This window comes from Cladophialophora carrionii (assembly GCF_000365165.1).
Source record: "Cladophialophora carrionii CBS 160.54 unplaced genomic scaffold supercont1.12, whole genome shotgun sequence".
Classification (NCBI taxonomy): Eukaryota; Fungi; Ascomycota; class Eurotiomycetes; order Chaetothyriales; family Herpotrichiellaceae; genus Cladophialophora; species Cladophialophora carrionii.
The window spans coordinates 92,680-108,832 of record NW_008481819.1 but is presented as its reverse complement, the minus strand read 5'-3'; the positions used below and the strand labels follow the sequence as shown (position 1 = coordinate 108,832).

Sequence of the window (16,153 nt, the reverse complement as noted above, 5' to 3'; positions counted from 1 at the left end):
ATGGCCATAACTCTTCCGTGCACAGTCTTTACTTAGTCGGAGGCAACACCGCAGCGCCTTTCTTCATGCTCATATTCATGCTCGCGCTCACGCTCATGCTCCTGCTCATGCTCCAAGACTCCGACTGCTGAGTTCGGATAGATCAAATATCACGTGACATTCCGTTCATAATTGCACACCCCAGAACCCTCGTCCACCACAGACTCCCAATGTCCCCATCGTGGGCGCCCAACTCAAATTGCTAACCTCAAACTTACACTCCCACACGGCACTCGGCCCTCGTTCCTGGCCCTGACCCTGGCCCTGACCCTGACCCTGACCCTGACCCTGACCCTGACCCTGACCCTGCACCTGTCCGGCAGTGGCACCTTGTCCAGCGCCGCCACCGGGGGCAGCCGTACTGGCACTGCTTCCCATCAAATCCCACAGCAACACACAACAGTCATCCGCGCCAGACGCAAGCACCCCTCTCTGAGTGTTGCTCCAATCAATGCAATTCACCGACGCGCCGTGACCCTTGAGTTCGAGGAGTGCTTGCCCAGGTTGGCGGACGTCAAGGACTCGGATTACAGGCGAGTCTTGGCTGAATGTGGCAAGAAGGTGTGCGTCGTGGGGTGAAGCAGCGATGCGAAGGAGAGGAGGAGGAAATGGGAGGGCTGCGGGACCACCGGACCCCGAGGCGCGCGTTGGAGAGGATGAGAGGGCCTCGAGTTGAGCTGTACAACGTGAGCATATTGAACAGGAAAATGGGGTGGGATGAGGACTTACAGTTCTTCTCCTGCTGTTGTTGCTTCTCCGAAGGCTCGTAAATGATCGTGCTGTGCTCGAGACTTCGCAGGTCGAACATCCTCACACTACCGTCCGCACCACACGAGACAAAGACATCAACGCTGTTTGCGCAGAATCGCACATCGTACACCTCCTTGTCATGAGCGATGAGCTGAGTCTTGGCCGTCAGAGTGGGAATGTCCCAGATTGTGCATGTGGTGTCTATCGATGAAGTAATGATGAGAGATGGTTGAACAACATTCCAATCCAGGGACGTGATCGGCGCGGTGTGTTCGGGAGACTTTGAATTTGACAGCAAAGCGAGCGGAGATAACTTCTGTAACGGCGGCGTTTTTGTGCTCGCAGACCGCGTGATTGAATTCGTCTGGTATGAGTGCTGGTCGTTCGGTAGTGACCATAGCCGCAGGTGGTCGCCAGAAGTTGCAAGCAGGTCGGTGGTCTGCTTGTTCGACGACGGAGGCTCCCACAGGATCCTTGTCACAGGATATGCATGGGTTGCTTCTGCTGTTTTGATGAACTCCAATCCTCGTTCACCATGCGGGTTATCTGGGTCTGTCTGTGTCCTCTGTGTGTCTAGTATTTGTATCTGAATCTCGTCAGCCACATCTTTTGACATTCGCGCTCTCCACCGCGACTCACATAATTGTGGTTGTCCTCCAGATAACTTCCGATAGCCACCTTTCCGGATGACCCACTCCCTGACCGCGGCGGCCACTTGCACCAGTCCACGGCATATATAGGCCAAGGGGCGTTGTAATTGCTATTCTGGGGATATGGTGAGTCCTCACTCTCCTGGGTCACGCCGGGACTGAAAGGCGTGTCTGAAAAGGTGGTGTCCGTCCTCTGTCTAATGTCTGCAAGGCCCAGGGGAGAATATGAAGAAGGTCCGAGAGGAGTTTGTGGCATGTATGAGTTTGGAGCCGACGGGAATTTCGACTGTTCTGGCGTATTCGAAAAGGGCTTGTACTTGGGCTGATCCATGGCGCCGGGGCTGGATCTCGAGTACGAATGGGTATGGTTCAAGGTCATCGGTCTCGCGGATAGAGAAGGCTGCTGTAACTGTGTCGCTATCTGGGGTAAGGTAGGTAAAGACGGGGCCGTGCCGCTGGCTCCCAAGGGCGCTGGTCTGCTCGCCAGACTGCCTGGTTGTAAGGTGCCGGGAATGGGCTGGCTGGCGGCGCTGGGGGGATGCTGAGGTGTCGACGGCTCGATCTTTATTGACAATCCATCCCCGGCGTATGCGGGCGGGGCGCCATAGTGGTGGACGTCGCTCATCGCACTGCCTTGCTGGTTCAGGTGCAGTTCGTCGGCCTGTTGGCGCCCAACCGTCAGGGACCGCCTCAGCCCTGGCTGGTAGTGGCCGGGCTGGCCCTCTTGTACACTCTGGTAGGCAGACGGAGCAGGACCAGGGCGATATGGAATCACGGTGCCATTACCGTTCGCGTTCGGTTGGGATTGAGGGAGGTAGGATCTGGCGTCGGGCGCCGTGGTGGGCGTGTTTGGGTTGTTGTCGAGGTATTGAGGGATCGGGGCGCCGACGGAGCTCAGAGTCTGGCCAGCGGAGTAGATGGCGTTCGCAGTGCTGTACAGGTTGTCGTGGTTATACTGAGGATCGGAGACGGTATGGTGATGGTGAGGGATGTGGAATGGCATGTTAGCAGAATCCAGCCTGGCCACTCAAATCTTTCATCGGCGCTCTGCATACAAGGTTTCGAGGCTGGCACATAATTAATTAGCGGTGCCAGTGTTGTCTGTCAGGGTCGGCCCTGCCACGCCTGCTTCGGGGCTTCGGGCTCCCCAAGTGTCAGCCACTAGGCGCGGAGCTGGAGGCTGGGCGGCCACCAGAGGCTGCCTGGCGCTTATTGGGTGGCATGCCACTTCGGCCTGTTCGCACCTCGGTATCATTATTGGAGACGGGTGAACGTGGTTCGAATTACATACAACAATCATGAACCACAGATAGATGACCATGGATTGATTGCTCCAACGAGCACAGCACGACATACTCAACACATCCTCACCACATACTCAACAACCATCCAGAGTCGCGGCCACCGTGTCAGACGCACTCAGAGCAATGGCGGACGCGACCTCGCTCCTCCTACTACCAGCCCTAGACCTCGTGTCAAGCCCCTCCTCATTCAAATCCTCCTACAAAAGCACATTTGAATCCCTCCTTCCCAGACTACGTCCCCAGGACAAGACCTCTGTCACCCGCCTGGACGTCGGCCTCGTCTTGTCCGCTACTTATCCGCTTTCGACAAATACGTGCCGCTCCGCCATATTCGTCCCTATCCAGAACCTGCTGAAGCAAGCATACAGTCTAATCACCTCCGTCGCTTCTCAGCAGAATGTCGACCTCGATTTCCCCGGTGGCATCGACATCCGGGTTTTCATCCTTGAACCCCGGGTGGACAGGATTCCCCAGAAGCTCGTTGGCAAGCAACCCCTTTCCGGGCCGATCGTGGACATCGACACGTTCGTCCTCTCAGACCGGAGTTACAAGACGATCTACTCCGTCGAAGGCGAGACTGGGGAAGCTCATCTCAAGCAGTTTCTCACCACGTGGGGAAGCAAAGTGAAGGACGAGCCTCCGCCTTCTGTGAGATTGCCAAGCGGACCGGCAATAGTTTCGTCCTCTGCCAGTGCTTCACAGCCTCTTTCGACGAGCGAGGGAGTTGCTTCTGTGACGTCTCACGCCTCCGTTGCGGTAGGAGGCACATTCGACCACTTACACATCGGGCACAAACTCCTCCTAACGGGCACGATCCTCACAGCGGACCCCGGCACAGCCTCCCGCCTGATAACCGTCGGCATAACAGGCGACGAATTACTCGTGAACAAGAAATACGGCTCGCATGTCGAATCCTGGTCAGCGAGGCAGGAACGTGCGGCCGAATTTGTCGACTCGATTCTGGCGTTTTACCCAAGGAAGACGAGTCCCAATTCAGGGGCGAATGGGCTGAGAACGACAGAGTATATCGACAAGCCGGGGCCCAACGGCAAGGTCGTACGCATGACATACAAATCTCCTCAGTCGAGCTCCGGTGTGGAAGAGAGTATAACCGTCAACTATACCCAAATATCTGACCCCTTTGGTCCCACCATCACAGATCCCGATATCTCCGCCCTTGTCATCTCGGCCGAGACACGAGCCGGTGGCAAGGCTGTCAACGACAAAAGAAAGGAGAAAGGATGGAAAGAGCTCGAGGTGTTCGAGGTGGGGATTCTGGACGCCGGTGTGGGCTTGGAAGATGAGGAAGAAACGGTGCGGCAAAGGGAAACTTTTGACAGCAAGATCAGTAGTACCGAGATAAGAAGGCGGTTGCAGGAGAGAAGCCTGTAGCACGTATGCAACGCCCCACTGGGGAATCTGGCACGTTGACAATGTATAGAACTATTGATACTAGTCGACACGGTACGTCTACTAACTGCTTCCGGGATCTCCTGATTTACCCCATGTCTATCTTTCCATGTGCACATCGAATCAATGCTTCGTTCAAAAGTGAATTGCCCTCCAATATTACCACGGGCCACCCATCTCCCATGCCACCATCCTCTGAGCTCCAACGACATGGTGTATACCCGAGCGCAACTAATACATGAGATCGGGTATAGCTTCCAAGGAAAGAGCGTGCGACAGTCGGTCGTACCTATGCCCGGTATATTCTGCTTTCTCTCAGTGGTATTGGGCCATTGACCGTAATAATCTGTGCTGATTCTGCTCCAACCCTTTTCCTCTAGCGTTGAGATGTCATTGTCTCGATCTGGTCGGTTTCAGACTTCGGTCTCATTAGACAAGCCTGTATCGGATGGCGAGTCGGATTGGCCTTTGGATGTCAGAGGATTCTTCTCGTCGTCGAAGTGAACTAGTGCTCCGGCCAGAGGATTTTTGGTGCTCATAAAGGGGTCGTCACCAGGAGAGCCACCAGGGAAGATGCCAAAAAAGCTGCCAAACGGCGAATCTGATGGAGACAACCCAGATACGATCGCTGGCCGAATCGGAGATTTCCATGCCAAAGGATTTGCAGCTGAGCCTCGAAAGGCGAAATGGGTTTCAGCCATCGGAGGATCGTTCTCGTTGGTGATGCTCGGTTCGTAGAGAGTCTGATACTGACGACCTACTGGTCGGTAGGTTGTATAAGGATCCGTATATTGTAAGGCTGACTGGTATTGTGGCTGCAACCAGGCTGCGGAGACCTTTGGCAGTTGTTGCAAAGGACCATTGCCATACACCCGAGGCCCAAGCTGAAGTGGGTTCCTCGTTCCATTCATGACAGCAGTCAGGTGGTGCCTTGGACTTCCATCAGTGAAGATCTCGAACTGGGGCGGTGGTCGTTTGCGAGGAGCAAGGGATTCGATGGAAGGCTTGATATCCCCGTCTTCTATTGGAAAGAAGCGACAGCTCGCACCGTATAACTCTCCAGTAGAAGAGCTCGGCAGGTGTGGAAGAGGTGGAAGTCCATGGGCAAAGGGAAGATCGTCGTATTCATTGAGAGCACTGGCTTTGACTTTGCGTTTCATGAGTCGTGGGACGTTGGCGTCTGTCTCGGCCAGTGGCTTCCTCTTACGTGGTCGAGGTTGTTCTACCCTGGGAACAGGAGTTTCGCCCTCAACAAGGCTGCTTGCATCTTCCAGGTCATCAATGTGCCTTGCCTTCAACACGTTGTCACCATTCGGAGAGTAGACGACCTCGGTAGGCTCAACCAATCCGGCGAGTCTCTCCATCCGTCTCAGAACAGATGCGTCTTTCTTCTGGTTTCTCTTCTGCTGCATCTCCTGCGTGGCTGCATCGAAGAGATCCATACCAGGCCAGACAATGCCCTTGAGCTTCATATGCTCGGGTGTGGCAAGAACCTGCAGAGGAACCGGGTGATTGTCCCCAGCTGGGTAGTCGTCGAGAGAAGGATATGCTCCGTTAGAGACTTCGGACTGCTGGCGCGGAGAGCAGATCTGGGGTCGCTGTATTTTGCGCCTAAGAACACTTTGTAAGCAGCCGGAGAGATAGCTAAGGTGAGGTATTCACCTAGAACGTCTGACAGGGCTGAAATCCAAGTCACTCCCGTCCTCATCCTCCCGGTGCTGTCTGCCACGGGTCCCTTTCTTCTGGTTCTGCTTCTTCGGTTTCGCTGTTCTTTTATGAGGCATAGGTGGATCGAGCAGCTCATGGTCGATAGGAACCAGTTTAGGGGCAGAAGTATTTCGTGTAGTGGCGATCCTTCTCTTTTTGGCTTGCTTGTCCTCTTTCATTTGCATTCTCTCGGACAGCAATCGGTCAATGTCATGTTGTTGGCACCATTGGTTGTAATTGGCCAGAGCCACAGCAGCGGCAAGGTCCTGAAAGCTTCGGACTTGGAGTTTGTGCCATTCGGAGAGGTGACCCTTGGAACTGACATGGGTGAGCAAATGGGAAGTATCACTGAAGGAGGGCTGTTTGGGACAGATGCTACAATTGAGCAAGTCCTGGGCCATGACGGCACCGTTGAGATGCGTGAGTGGCTGGACTCTAAACACACGGAAACAGCAAATGTAGATCCGAACGAAGACTGAAAATCTGGGAAAGCTCAAAGACTGCACAAGGCGCAGATCAAAGCGTCTTCCTCCTGCGGTCCAAGCAGGATGACGACGAGTAAGAAAGAGAGGACGGAAGCCCGACCAAAGGAGAGAAGTGGCCAACGAGAAAAAATGGCTGGGCAATAGTCACATTGATAAATTTAAAGTGAGAGAAGGACGCAGCCAAATATGACACAGGAAAGTCCGACCAACTACCCACCTCGACATTGGGACACCAGTTAGGAAGGCGGGACTCTTCATCAACGCGGTCGTCAACTGAGGTGTATTGACTCGAGAAGAGAGGCAGCACACGCTAGCCCCTCTACCAAAAGCAGCATTGAACGACTTCTGGATGAGTAGGCATCTGCGGTCCTGACCTTTCTTCTCACTTGAATGTACCCCCAAGCCTATACTCCCTCTGAAGCGAGGATAGTAGTGTGATGAAGCGGAAATAGACTGTGGTGGACATTTCTCTTCTCTCGCATTGTATCCCAGCTCTCACGGGCAAAGTCAAGTGGGTTATTAGATCGCGAGAGGTAGGCTGTGGCGCTGGCATGATCAAGACTGCCAGTACGCCAACGCTCGAGTGACGGTCTTTGGCATGCAGCTAGAGCAACGTATTAGTCAACCTTCCAAAGAACCATCTCTCACACTTACTAGACAGGGTCGACTTCGGCGAGGCTTGGATAACCTAAGAGACTCAAGCCTGCGATGCCAAACAGTGTGTGGAAGACGTCCACCATGTCGCCAGGTCTGTCTGCAATTCCTCCGTGGTCGGCATCCTGGCAGCTCAGGATAAACGTGATCAATTTAGAGGCGTCAATCCAATGGAGTTTCCCTAACATGGCGATACTGCTCAGCACCCACCAACTGTAGCAGACATCTTCAAGTTTTTCAGGTCGGCCATTCAGACCGCCATTCGGGAGCTGTCTTTCGCTCAGCCAAGCGGCCAGCCGCTCGTGATCCACGATGTCAAGTCTTCGGGCAATTGTCAAAGCTCCCACGCAGGTGAATATCTGACCGGAATGAGATTCTTCCCCCGGCGACCTTCCGAAGCCCCCGTCGAAATTGGCGCAGGCTTGAATGTAAGAGACTGCCTTGTTGACATCGACCAGATGCATCATGTTGAGAATCGAGAGGGCATTAAAAGCCCCGTAAAGGAATCGAGTGTCGGTCTCTCCCCACTCATCGCCGGCGAAGGTGCCAGTTTCAGTGTTTTGCAGGCTGGCAATGACTGCAGCAATGCGTGTTAGTGGTCGTCCTTGCAATTCTGGACACCGAAGAACTTGCATTTGGCAATTCGCTCCTGTCCACCTTTTTCCCGCCTCTCCAAATCTTTCAGCCCGTCAACTGTCGCCAGTATCTGGACGGCACTGACGGTATACAGCATGTGAGAGTCATGACCGGGAGCAGCGCCGAAGCCGCCGTCTGAGTTCTGACAAGCGAAGACAAATTCCAGGGTTTTGTCACGGGGCAGGACATCTGGATGACGGAGAAGATGAAGTGCAGTCAGGCCCCAGTAAACGCCGTTCAATCTCAGGTGTTCGGTTAACCAGTAATCGAGCTCATCTTTGCGCTGGCTAATCATCAATATCCTGCGGCGACAAGCTACTCACATGGACGCACAGTATCCAAAGCCTGGATATATTTCACATGCTTGTCGACAGCCAGCCTGAGCTCTTCCACGGGCGTTTCGGACGCGGAGAGCGATCCTCCAATTCCGGGTCCCGCCACAAGAGACATTGAGTGAGCCGACGGTAGTCGCGCAGACTCTACGCCAGTACGGTGAGATTTCGAGGGAGAGAATCGGTCGCTGTTGATGATCGAGGTCAAGCAAGTTTTGTGGGGGAGTGTGTCACCGTCCTCAGGAAACTCTGAAATGTGTCTGCTACTTGCTTGGCATCTCAAGGCCCGGGAGCCTAACCAGTGACCAGCAACTCACGACGTCGTCAGGCTACATCAATTAGTCTAACGTCTCCCATGCACGTAACAAGGTGTCATGCTGCAGCATTGAGTTTAATTAATTGCCTGAGATATTGAAGATCCGGTCGGGCTCGACTCCAGGAAGAAACAGTGCCCATTCGTGTTCGTCTATTCGAGGTTAGACTGGATCTTTAATCTTGCGCATCTCAAGCCCTCTCCTCGATTTTCTCTTTGTCCTGCATGTTTAGCTTCCAATCTTTGCCTATTCCATCTGCTGTTTCTCTGGCCCTCCGGGTGCAGCCGCCTGCATGTCTCTGCCCCTGGCTATCACCCTCTGCCGCAGTGACACACACTCGTCGCCCACAGCGTCCAGAGCTCGTATGATCACCCAGCGCCATGTCTTTGGTTGTGCTGTGAGAAAGGTTGCAACGAACCCAATAAGGTAGGAGACGGTCACCAATGTATCGGCACCACGCGGGCCCTCGAAGCGAGTCGTGCTTCACCAGATGATCTCCGTGTTTGAACATAGCTGTCGCAATCGCCCACGCCGTCTCAAGGATCAACTAATTCCTGGCCCCAATGCCTGCTACAGGGGTCTGCGTCAGCTGCTTTCAGTTTGTGCTTTATCCACATTTTCATGCACAACTTACGACTTCGCCCCCCACTTTCTTGCATTATAGGCGCACTGCCTTGACTGTAGTACCGAGAACTGCATGCAGTGGCAGTGGACTAGGAAAAGCATCTCATGCCACTCTTCTGAAATGAGGACTTGATGCTTCAAGGCTCGTGCAGCGCACCTTGACGCGCACCGTCTCCATCTGTCTAGCGACCTGCGTCTAGGCTGTGCCCTAAGGATTTCGCCTGCTGCGACGCCAGGCGGCCTCGAAGAAGAAAGCAGGCATTTTCAGTAGCGCGCAGGCTACTTTTCAGACACCCACGACGCCCTTGGCTCCGGTCTTGTTCCTGGCAGGTCCCCTCATTCCTTCCTCACCGCTTTGTGCCGTTCCACCACTACGGGCTCGACTGTCCTTGCAGTAACTTTTGGCTGCACCCCATTATCCACACCACTCACGCAGCAGGCCTTTCCAAACCGCACACCAACAGCGCACTTATACCCTTACAGCAATCCAACCCTCCCTCGGGACCAGTTTGGTCGTCCTTGTAGTATATGGGTGTCGGCCTCAGCACTTTGACCCAGAACGTGCCGCGTGGCTCGACCTTACCCTTCAGTTCAGTCGCTCCTTCGGTCTGCCAAACTCCTCCTTTGTTAGCCGCTGTCCTCGCAAGCCACTCAGCGAGCCCGACTACCTATTTGTAACATACGCACATCCGGCAACGGAAGCTGTTTGATCAGGGATTCCATATATCGATTTTGCCAACGCATTCACCTGCGCCTTGACGGCGTGCCCGCTCACGGTTCCCCACGAACAACCTCCCCTACCGACCCGAATCACACCAGGCTTTCTGGTATAAGCCACTGGTCGACACGGACGATTTGATGCACAGAACCCACGTGAGACCGATCGCCCACATCTGCGGCCGTCACTCATATCATTTGGGATATACCTCGAGCACCAATTGCGCTTGGAACGACAACCGGGAGGTCATCATCACACCAAAACATCATCCTGTCCTCGTGTGAGCCATCATCACCCGACACTTTCGGATATACTTTGATCAGACTGGGTACTATTTCTGTCACTACAAAGGAGGTGGTACAGACAGGCAATACACCCGACGGAGGATATCTAGGTCCCGGTGATCTGGCACACGCCAAAGCCCTGTCCAACGTGAAAGGACGGCCGGCTACTCGCAGTCGGCCCTGTTGATGACATTTCAAGCAGCTTGTTTGCAGACATGCCAAAAGCCTCGGCTTTACCACAACTCAACTTGGCTCCTAACAACAATGATGACCTCAATGGTTTAACACCGGCGACACTGAGCCCTCGCTCGACGGGCTCTCCCCATACTCCACACACCCCAAGATCAGCACCGACGTCGCCCTTTCTGCAAGGCCCTCCCCAGTCTTTCATGTCGCACCAGGCGTCTGCTTCTCAGGATGGAGCGCAGCCAGGGGCAAGTTCGCCAAAGATAACAGCCATGCCTGAACTCCCTCCTTCGCCCGTTCCTCAGTCTCCAAAACACGCCCGAGACCCGTCCAAGGGCTTCTTCTCCAACCTCATGGCGTCAAAATCGTCGCATAAACTGCATGCCTCAGAAACAAGCATCCCAGAAGGCGGAGAAAGACCAAGTGGAAGGAGTCGCGCCAGTTCAAAAGATCGATCTCTTCATTCAGTGAAGAAGCAAGGTTCAACGCCAGAGCTACCGAAAGGCGGATCAAGCAATGGAACAATAAACGCAAACAATCCGCCAACCATATCGGAACCAACGCTGGCTCAGCCGCCAGCAGAACCTGTTGCAGCAGGCAAGAAGCCCAAGCCGAGATTTGGAGGTATCCTCGCAAGGACCAAGACCGTAAGGATGGAGGACTTGCCGCCGAAACAGAAGAATCCACCGCCAAGTCATCTTCAGCTCGATACGACTAGTCCAGGCATAGACCGGCTCGACGACACATCGCCAAAGACCGCGCCCATCAAGTTTGACCATCGAGATAGAGCCTTTGGGACGGAAGCTGGGGCAACAACTCGTAACCGGTCAGCAGATCGACAAACGCGCGACGATTTCCTGTCAGCGAGAAAAGAAAGGCAGACAGGCAATCTACCCATGTCGCACTCGTTTCGAGAGGGCTCGACGCTACAAATCCTCTCCAACATCGGGCAAACAGGCAAAGGCGTGGGCGATCGCATTGGCAAGGCCGGAAAAGGCTTCTTTGGCAAGATTACACGAAGCGGAAGTAGCAATGAACGCGAGACGCCAACGGTCACGGATGACAATTACGTATGTACGACAATCAACCTGCCACTCGTCAAGCAAACCCGGAAAACGAGAATTGCAAGGCGTCTCGAGGTATCGAAGGACAAGACAGAGTTTTGGATGCCAGCATTGCCCTGGCGCTGCATTGAGTAAGTTCCTGTTGCCTCGACATTCGAGATCCTCGCTGACATCGTTATCTAGCTATTTGAACATGAACGGTGCAGAGGAGGAAGGCCTGTATCGGATACCCGGTAGCGGCAGAGATGTGAAACACTGGCAGCGGCGCTTTGACACCGAGTACGATATCAATTTGTTTGACGAGCCCGAGCTGTATGATATCAACACGATCGGCTCGATGTTCAAATCATGGTTGCGAGAGCTGCCTGACGAGATTCTTCCGAAAGCCGTGCAGAACAAAGTGGCCACACAATGCGCTGGTGCGACATCAGCGCCTCAGTTGCTGCGAGACGAGTTGTCGCGGTTACCGCCCTTCAACTACTACCTCCTCTTCGCCATCACGTGTCATCTCAGCCTCTTGAACAGCTATGCTGACAAGAACAAGATGGATTACCGCAACCTGTGTATCTGCTTCCAACCCTGTCTGAAGATCGACGCCTTCTGTTTCCAGTTCCTGGTTATGGACTGGAAGAACTGCTGGCAAGGTTGCTGGACCGAGAAAGAATACTTGGAAGAAGAGTACCGGTATGAACGAGAAGGTTCAGTCAATGAGAGCGAAGACCTCGGTCTCGACGAGAGGGCCCTTTCTTCCAGTGGGAGCAGCCAGCAACAACCAGCTCAAGCTACTCAAGCAGCTTCACCCGAGCCGAACCCTCCTCGGAGTGCGGATGCCGCTGCACACCGCAAGTCCATGGCGCCCAAGACCAAACAAAGGAGTCTTTCGCAAGGTGGAAATACCAGGGATCGATCTAACAGCGGGCATGGACCAAGCCAGTCGGTACCTGCTGTGCCACATCGGATTGTCACACCAGAACCTCCAAAACTGTCACTTGACCAGAAGTTGCCAGAACTGACTGGGCTTTCTCCTATCAGGATGTGAGACTCTTTGCTACAACACTATTCTGCGTCTGGTTTGAAGGGAAAGCAACCCAGTGCATTTGATTTACCTGTTGCATGGCATGCTTGGATAAGCCTGTCGGGCTTGACGAAGGAGTGATTTTGGGCTCCGGGAGATATCATGTATTATCTAGATGCATTTTCGGGGGTTCAGCATTGATGTTTGTTCTTGCATCGTACGCGGCCTATGCTTTGGCCGCCAGTTGGCTATGAGCTTTCATGAGGAGTCGAGCCGGCGGGATATGAAGCGGCCGAGAACAAGGAAAGAGGGCAGCTCTGGTGGAACCCTCTTGTTGTATGATTAGGTTGGTTTAAGAAGTTGACGTTTTGCAAAGCCTTGACTGAACTGAACGAGATTGGAAAGATAAAGAGATTGGAATCTGAGCCTTGATGAGTTTGAATTACCCGAGTTCACGGGCAGCAGTGGTCTGCAATAATACCTGTGGGCATGCATGCCCGGATTTCTCGCTTTGAACCCTCATGTGGTAGCCCCGAGGCTTTCCCTCCGCGTTTCACATCGATCCTGGCTGATCCTGGTATTGGTGGGATGAGGTGTGAGGGTGTACTGGGCGAACTCAGGCATGTATCTGTTCCTGACATCTCTGCCAGGGTCACTCCGCCGCCCTCGTTCTCTTCTGTCACCATGCACGCAGCAGAAGGTAACGTGGGAGCGGAATTGGCAGCTGTAAAATGCAATGCTTCAGCATACAGCCAGACGAGGCCCCACCAGCCAAACTGGCAACTCATAAGATGGTTCATTTCTTGCTCATTCAAGCACTCGCTCGTCCGTCTCAACCGCCCCCCTTCCTCATCCTCCTCTCGTTGCCCCGTTGTCGCCGCTCCTGCCTCTTGATCCTCTCTTTTCGCTCCCTCCGTCCCTCCATTCTCACATTCTTCCCTGCATCAGCGCCCTCCTTCTCCGTCCTTATTTTCTGATCATCGAGCTCGACAAGCCACTGACTCTCGTCCTTCTTGTTCGCACCCTTATAGCCCCATTTCTTGACCCACTCGCCGCTCTCCTCGTCATAGACCAGATTCTTTCGTCTCTCTTCCTGTGCGGCGCCTCCCTTGAGACTTCCGCCATACTTCCCGATCCCCTTCTTGCGGGCGAAAAGTTCCCATTTCGTGGGCGCTTTAGGTTTCGGCAGCGGCTTCCACCTCGGGAGGTAGTTCTGCGGTGCGGGAAGAGTCATGATCAGCCCATCAGGAGTGGAGTTGATGGGGCAGGTAGTTAGGAGGGTGTTGAGGAGGCATTGGGCGCCATCGCGGGCTATGGCTTTCAGGGTCTCGTTGCGTTGAGCAATGGGCTGGCTGAGGAGGCTGCTTGTTGTTGGGAGAGGGTTAGGGTCGACGGCGTTGAGATAGCCGAGGTCGTAAGTATAGGGGCTAGGTTTTTCAACTGTCGTCGGTCTTGGAAAGGCGTGAGTATTTCTCTCATCAAGTAGATTGTGATAGGAAAGAAGCGTAGAAGAGGAGTACGTACAACCTCTCTGGCTTTGAAGAAGTGTTAGTTGATAGTGTCGATACGGGAATTTGTACTGAGACCGATGTCTCCGCCATTACTGTGTCCACCATTATGTCTTGCGCTCTGGAATGCTTGAGTATATGCGGCGTAGAAGTGTGGGAAAAGTTGCTCGAGGATTCAACTTCTCCGCGAAAAAGATTACGAGGCTGTACCGAGGTTTCCCCGCTAACGGGTGCTGCTTTTAGGCAAGCCCTTGGTGAAGGTTTCGTCTCCCTCCTCGGGGCGGAAAGGAACAATAGGGCAGCATCAATCTCTGCCCCGAATAGGAGGATATCCCATCGCGGATTTACTTTCTCGTCTCTGTGCAGTTCAAGTGGAAAGCTGCTCTTCCACCTTACCAGCGAGCTTTTGCATACAGCAGCCACCATTTGACTCCGCTGGGAGCCGCCGGCAAGCATCATGTCTCTCTCGATATGCTCCGAATGTCTCTCGCGGCTCCGAATATCGACCACACCTCGGAGAACACTGCCCATCGTTGCCGCGACGTGGATGCAGACAACCTCCTTTCACACGACCGCCGCACAATACAAGTCTCCGCTCTTGAAGAAGAAAGCCACGCAACAGGGCTCAAGCGCACCTCGCGCCCGCCAATCTCAATCCGCGCGTCTCAAGAAGAAGTCGCGCGAAAGGCCAAAGCTTCCTCCTGTTGGAGAACGGAGAGCTCAAAGGCGGCGGATCGTTCTGAGCAACACCAATGCCATACCCGTGTCTAACATGGAGACGTGGAGTAAGGAAAATGTGGCCGAGGAAAAGCACATCGGGCAGATGATGGCTCTGGATGGTGGCTTGCTGGATCAATTGAGAGATTCGAGGGCATTCAAGACGACGCAGAACTGGGGTCTGTTCAGGAGACCGGCGACGTTGATTAGACAGGAGACGATCAAAGTTGCGAAGGAAATGCAAGACATCGAGAGTGCGGATGGTGCAAACAAATTCGTCAAGAGGCTGGTTGTTGGCGAGAGGGCGAGTGGGAAGAGCATTCTGATGTTGCAGGCGATGAGCATGGCCTATATGAAGCGGTGGATTGTCCTGAACATACCAGAGGGTAAGTCCATCGCTCTGTTCGACCCCAGCTACGTTTTGACCCTCGTCCGCAGCCCAAGAACACGTCAACAACACGTCCTCCTATGCGCCTCTCCGACACGCAGAAACCGACACGGAGCAGATGTACACCCAACCCCATCTCACCCAGCTCCTCCTCCAACGCGCCGTGGCTTCTAACGAATCCGTCCTGAAAACCCTCAAACTCAACCACAGTCACGCTAAACCCCTCTCGCTGAAGAGCAATGCCACACTTTACGACCTTGCCCAGCAAGGCGCGGCGGACTTCCACGTCTCCTCGCCAGCCTGGCAAGCTCTGTATAAAGAACTGAGCGTGCCAGGGGTGAACCCTCGACCGCCCGTGCTTGTCGCAGCAGATGGGGTAGACCACTGGATGGGTCCGACGCTGTACCGCAACAGCGAGCACAAAATCATCCACGCCCATCAATTCACACTGGTGAAGCGGTTCACCAATTTTTTGTTCTCAAGCCCTGGTGCTGCCAGCCCGTTTGTCAACGGTGGCATGGTCCTTTTCAGCACGTCGGGAAGCAATACCCCCGCGCACCCAACATTCGAACTCCTCCTGTCCCAAATGCGGGCCGTCCAATACCAGCACATGGCGCCCACTGACCCAGACTTCCCTCTTCCAAAACCTTACAGCAAGCCTGATGAGCGCGTTCTCGCCCTTTCCGGCGCCGCCACCGCTCACAATAACGTACATCTTATGGAACTCAAGGGCCTAGGCAGAGAGGAAAGCAGAGGATACCTGGAGTACTTTGCACGAAGTGGAATCTTGCACCAGAAGATTACAGATGGGTTTGTAGGCGAGATGAGGGGGCTGAGTGGAGGGGGTGTCGTAGGAGAGTTGGCCCGGTTGGGCAGGCGGGCTATTGCGTAAGTTGGAATTTGACTGACTCTTGTGGATGAAAAGAGACTTGACCGGGTGGAAGTCGGGGAAGGGTATCGTTTCATGAGGCGCGGCAGGTGTCCGACTGTCCTGGGATTATGGGATCAATGGGGAGGATGGACAGTAGGAAGAAAATACCGTTACTGTGTCGAGAGAGATAGACACGCCGTCTGCCATGAGGGTTATGCTCGTGGGGAGGAAGTCGAACACCGTATACATGAGCATAGAGATAGACGGGAAGACTGGCATGGTTTAGATATATGCAGCAGGGACGCCCTGAACAGGGAAGTCGTTCTCCCGGTCTCGGGTGGGAGCATTGTGACTTGTACATATATGCAGAGTGGCTAACAGGGTTGGATCCGCTATCTCGACGAAGTGGGCGGCGTCACGATATCCTCCACTGCATTCTCGTCACGGCGCAAATACCCTCATCAGCGCGACAGAGTGCCAACCTTCCCTCGCAGGCT

The 16,153-nt window shown here is 54.1% G+C and overlaps 7 protein-coding genes across 7 annotated transcripts; 3 read left to right on the top strand and 4 right to left on the bottom strand.

The window, feature by feature from the left end:
* Window positions 1-165: 165 nt before the first annotated feature.
* G647_10004 (uncharacterized protein) lies at window positions 166-2,442 on the bottom strand (the record flags this gene model as incomplete). Its single annotated transcript, XM_008725996.1, has 4 exons — window positions 166-297; window positions 352-656; window positions 769-1,375; window positions 1,429-2,442. The coding sequence occupies 4 exons, from the start codon at window positions 2,440-2,442 to the stop codon at window positions 166-168; spliced, it is 2,058 nt and encodes a 685-aa protein (XP_008724218.1).
* A 424-nt stretch (window positions 2,443-2,866) lies between these two features.
* On the top strand, window positions 2,867-4,135 carry G647_10003 (uncharacterized protein; the record flags this gene model as incomplete). Its single annotated transcript, XM_008725995.1, has 1 exon — window positions 2,867-4,135. One exon carries the CDS (start codon window positions 2,867-2,869, stop codon window positions 4,133-4,135), a length of 1,269 nt encoding a protein of 422 aa, XP_008724217.1.
* A 431-nt stretch (window positions 4,136-4,566) lies between these two features.
* On the bottom strand, window positions 4,567-6,261 carry G647_10002 (uncharacterized protein; the record flags this gene model as incomplete). The annotated part of the gene is made up of 2 exons (XM_008725994.1): window positions 4,567-5,764; window positions 5,816-6,261. 2 exons carry the CDS (start codon window positions 6,259-6,261, stop codon window positions 4,567-4,569), a joined length of 1,644 nt encoding a protein of 547 aa, XP_008724216.1.
* A 737-nt stretch (window positions 6,262-6,998) lies between these two features.
* G647_10001 (uncharacterized protein) lies at window positions 6,999-8,085 on the bottom strand (the record flags this gene model as incomplete). Its single annotated transcript, XM_008725993.1, has 3 exons — window positions 6,999-7,576; window positions 7,621-7,918; window positions 7,969-8,085. The coding sequence occupies 3 exons, from the start codon at window positions 8,083-8,085 to the stop codon at window positions 6,999-7,001; spliced, it is 993 nt and encodes a 330-aa protein (XP_008724215.1).
* A 2,037-nt stretch (window positions 8,086-10,122) lies between these two features.
* Window positions 10,123-12,196, top strand: G647_10000 (uncharacterized protein; the record flags this gene model as incomplete). Its single annotated transcript, XM_008725992.1, has 2 exons — window positions 10,123-11,288; window positions 11,341-12,196. 2 exons carry the CDS (start codon window positions 10,123-10,125, stop codon window positions 12,194-12,196), a joined length of 2,022 nt encoding a protein of 673 aa, XP_008724214.1.
* An 808-nt stretch (window positions 12,197-13,004) lies between these two features.
* G647_09999 (uncharacterized protein) lies at window positions 13,005-13,773 on the bottom strand (the record flags this gene model as incomplete). The annotated part of the gene is made up of 2 exons (XM_008725991.1): window positions 13,005-13,623; window positions 13,697-13,773. The coding sequence occupies 2 exons, from the start codon at window positions 13,771-13,773 to the stop codon at window positions 13,005-13,007; spliced, it is 696 nt and encodes a 231-aa protein (XP_008724213.1).
* Window positions 13,774-14,137: 364 nt separating this feature from the next.
* On the top strand, window positions 14,138-15,677 carry G647_09998 (uncharacterized protein; the record flags this gene model as incomplete). The annotated part of the gene is made up of 2 exons (XM_008725990.1): window positions 14,138-14,783; window positions 14,836-15,677. The coding sequence occupies 2 exons, from the start codon at window positions 14,138-14,140 to the stop codon at window positions 15,675-15,677; spliced, it is 1,488 nt and encodes a 495-aa protein (XP_008724212.1).
* Window positions 15,678-16,153: the final 476 nt, after the last annotated feature.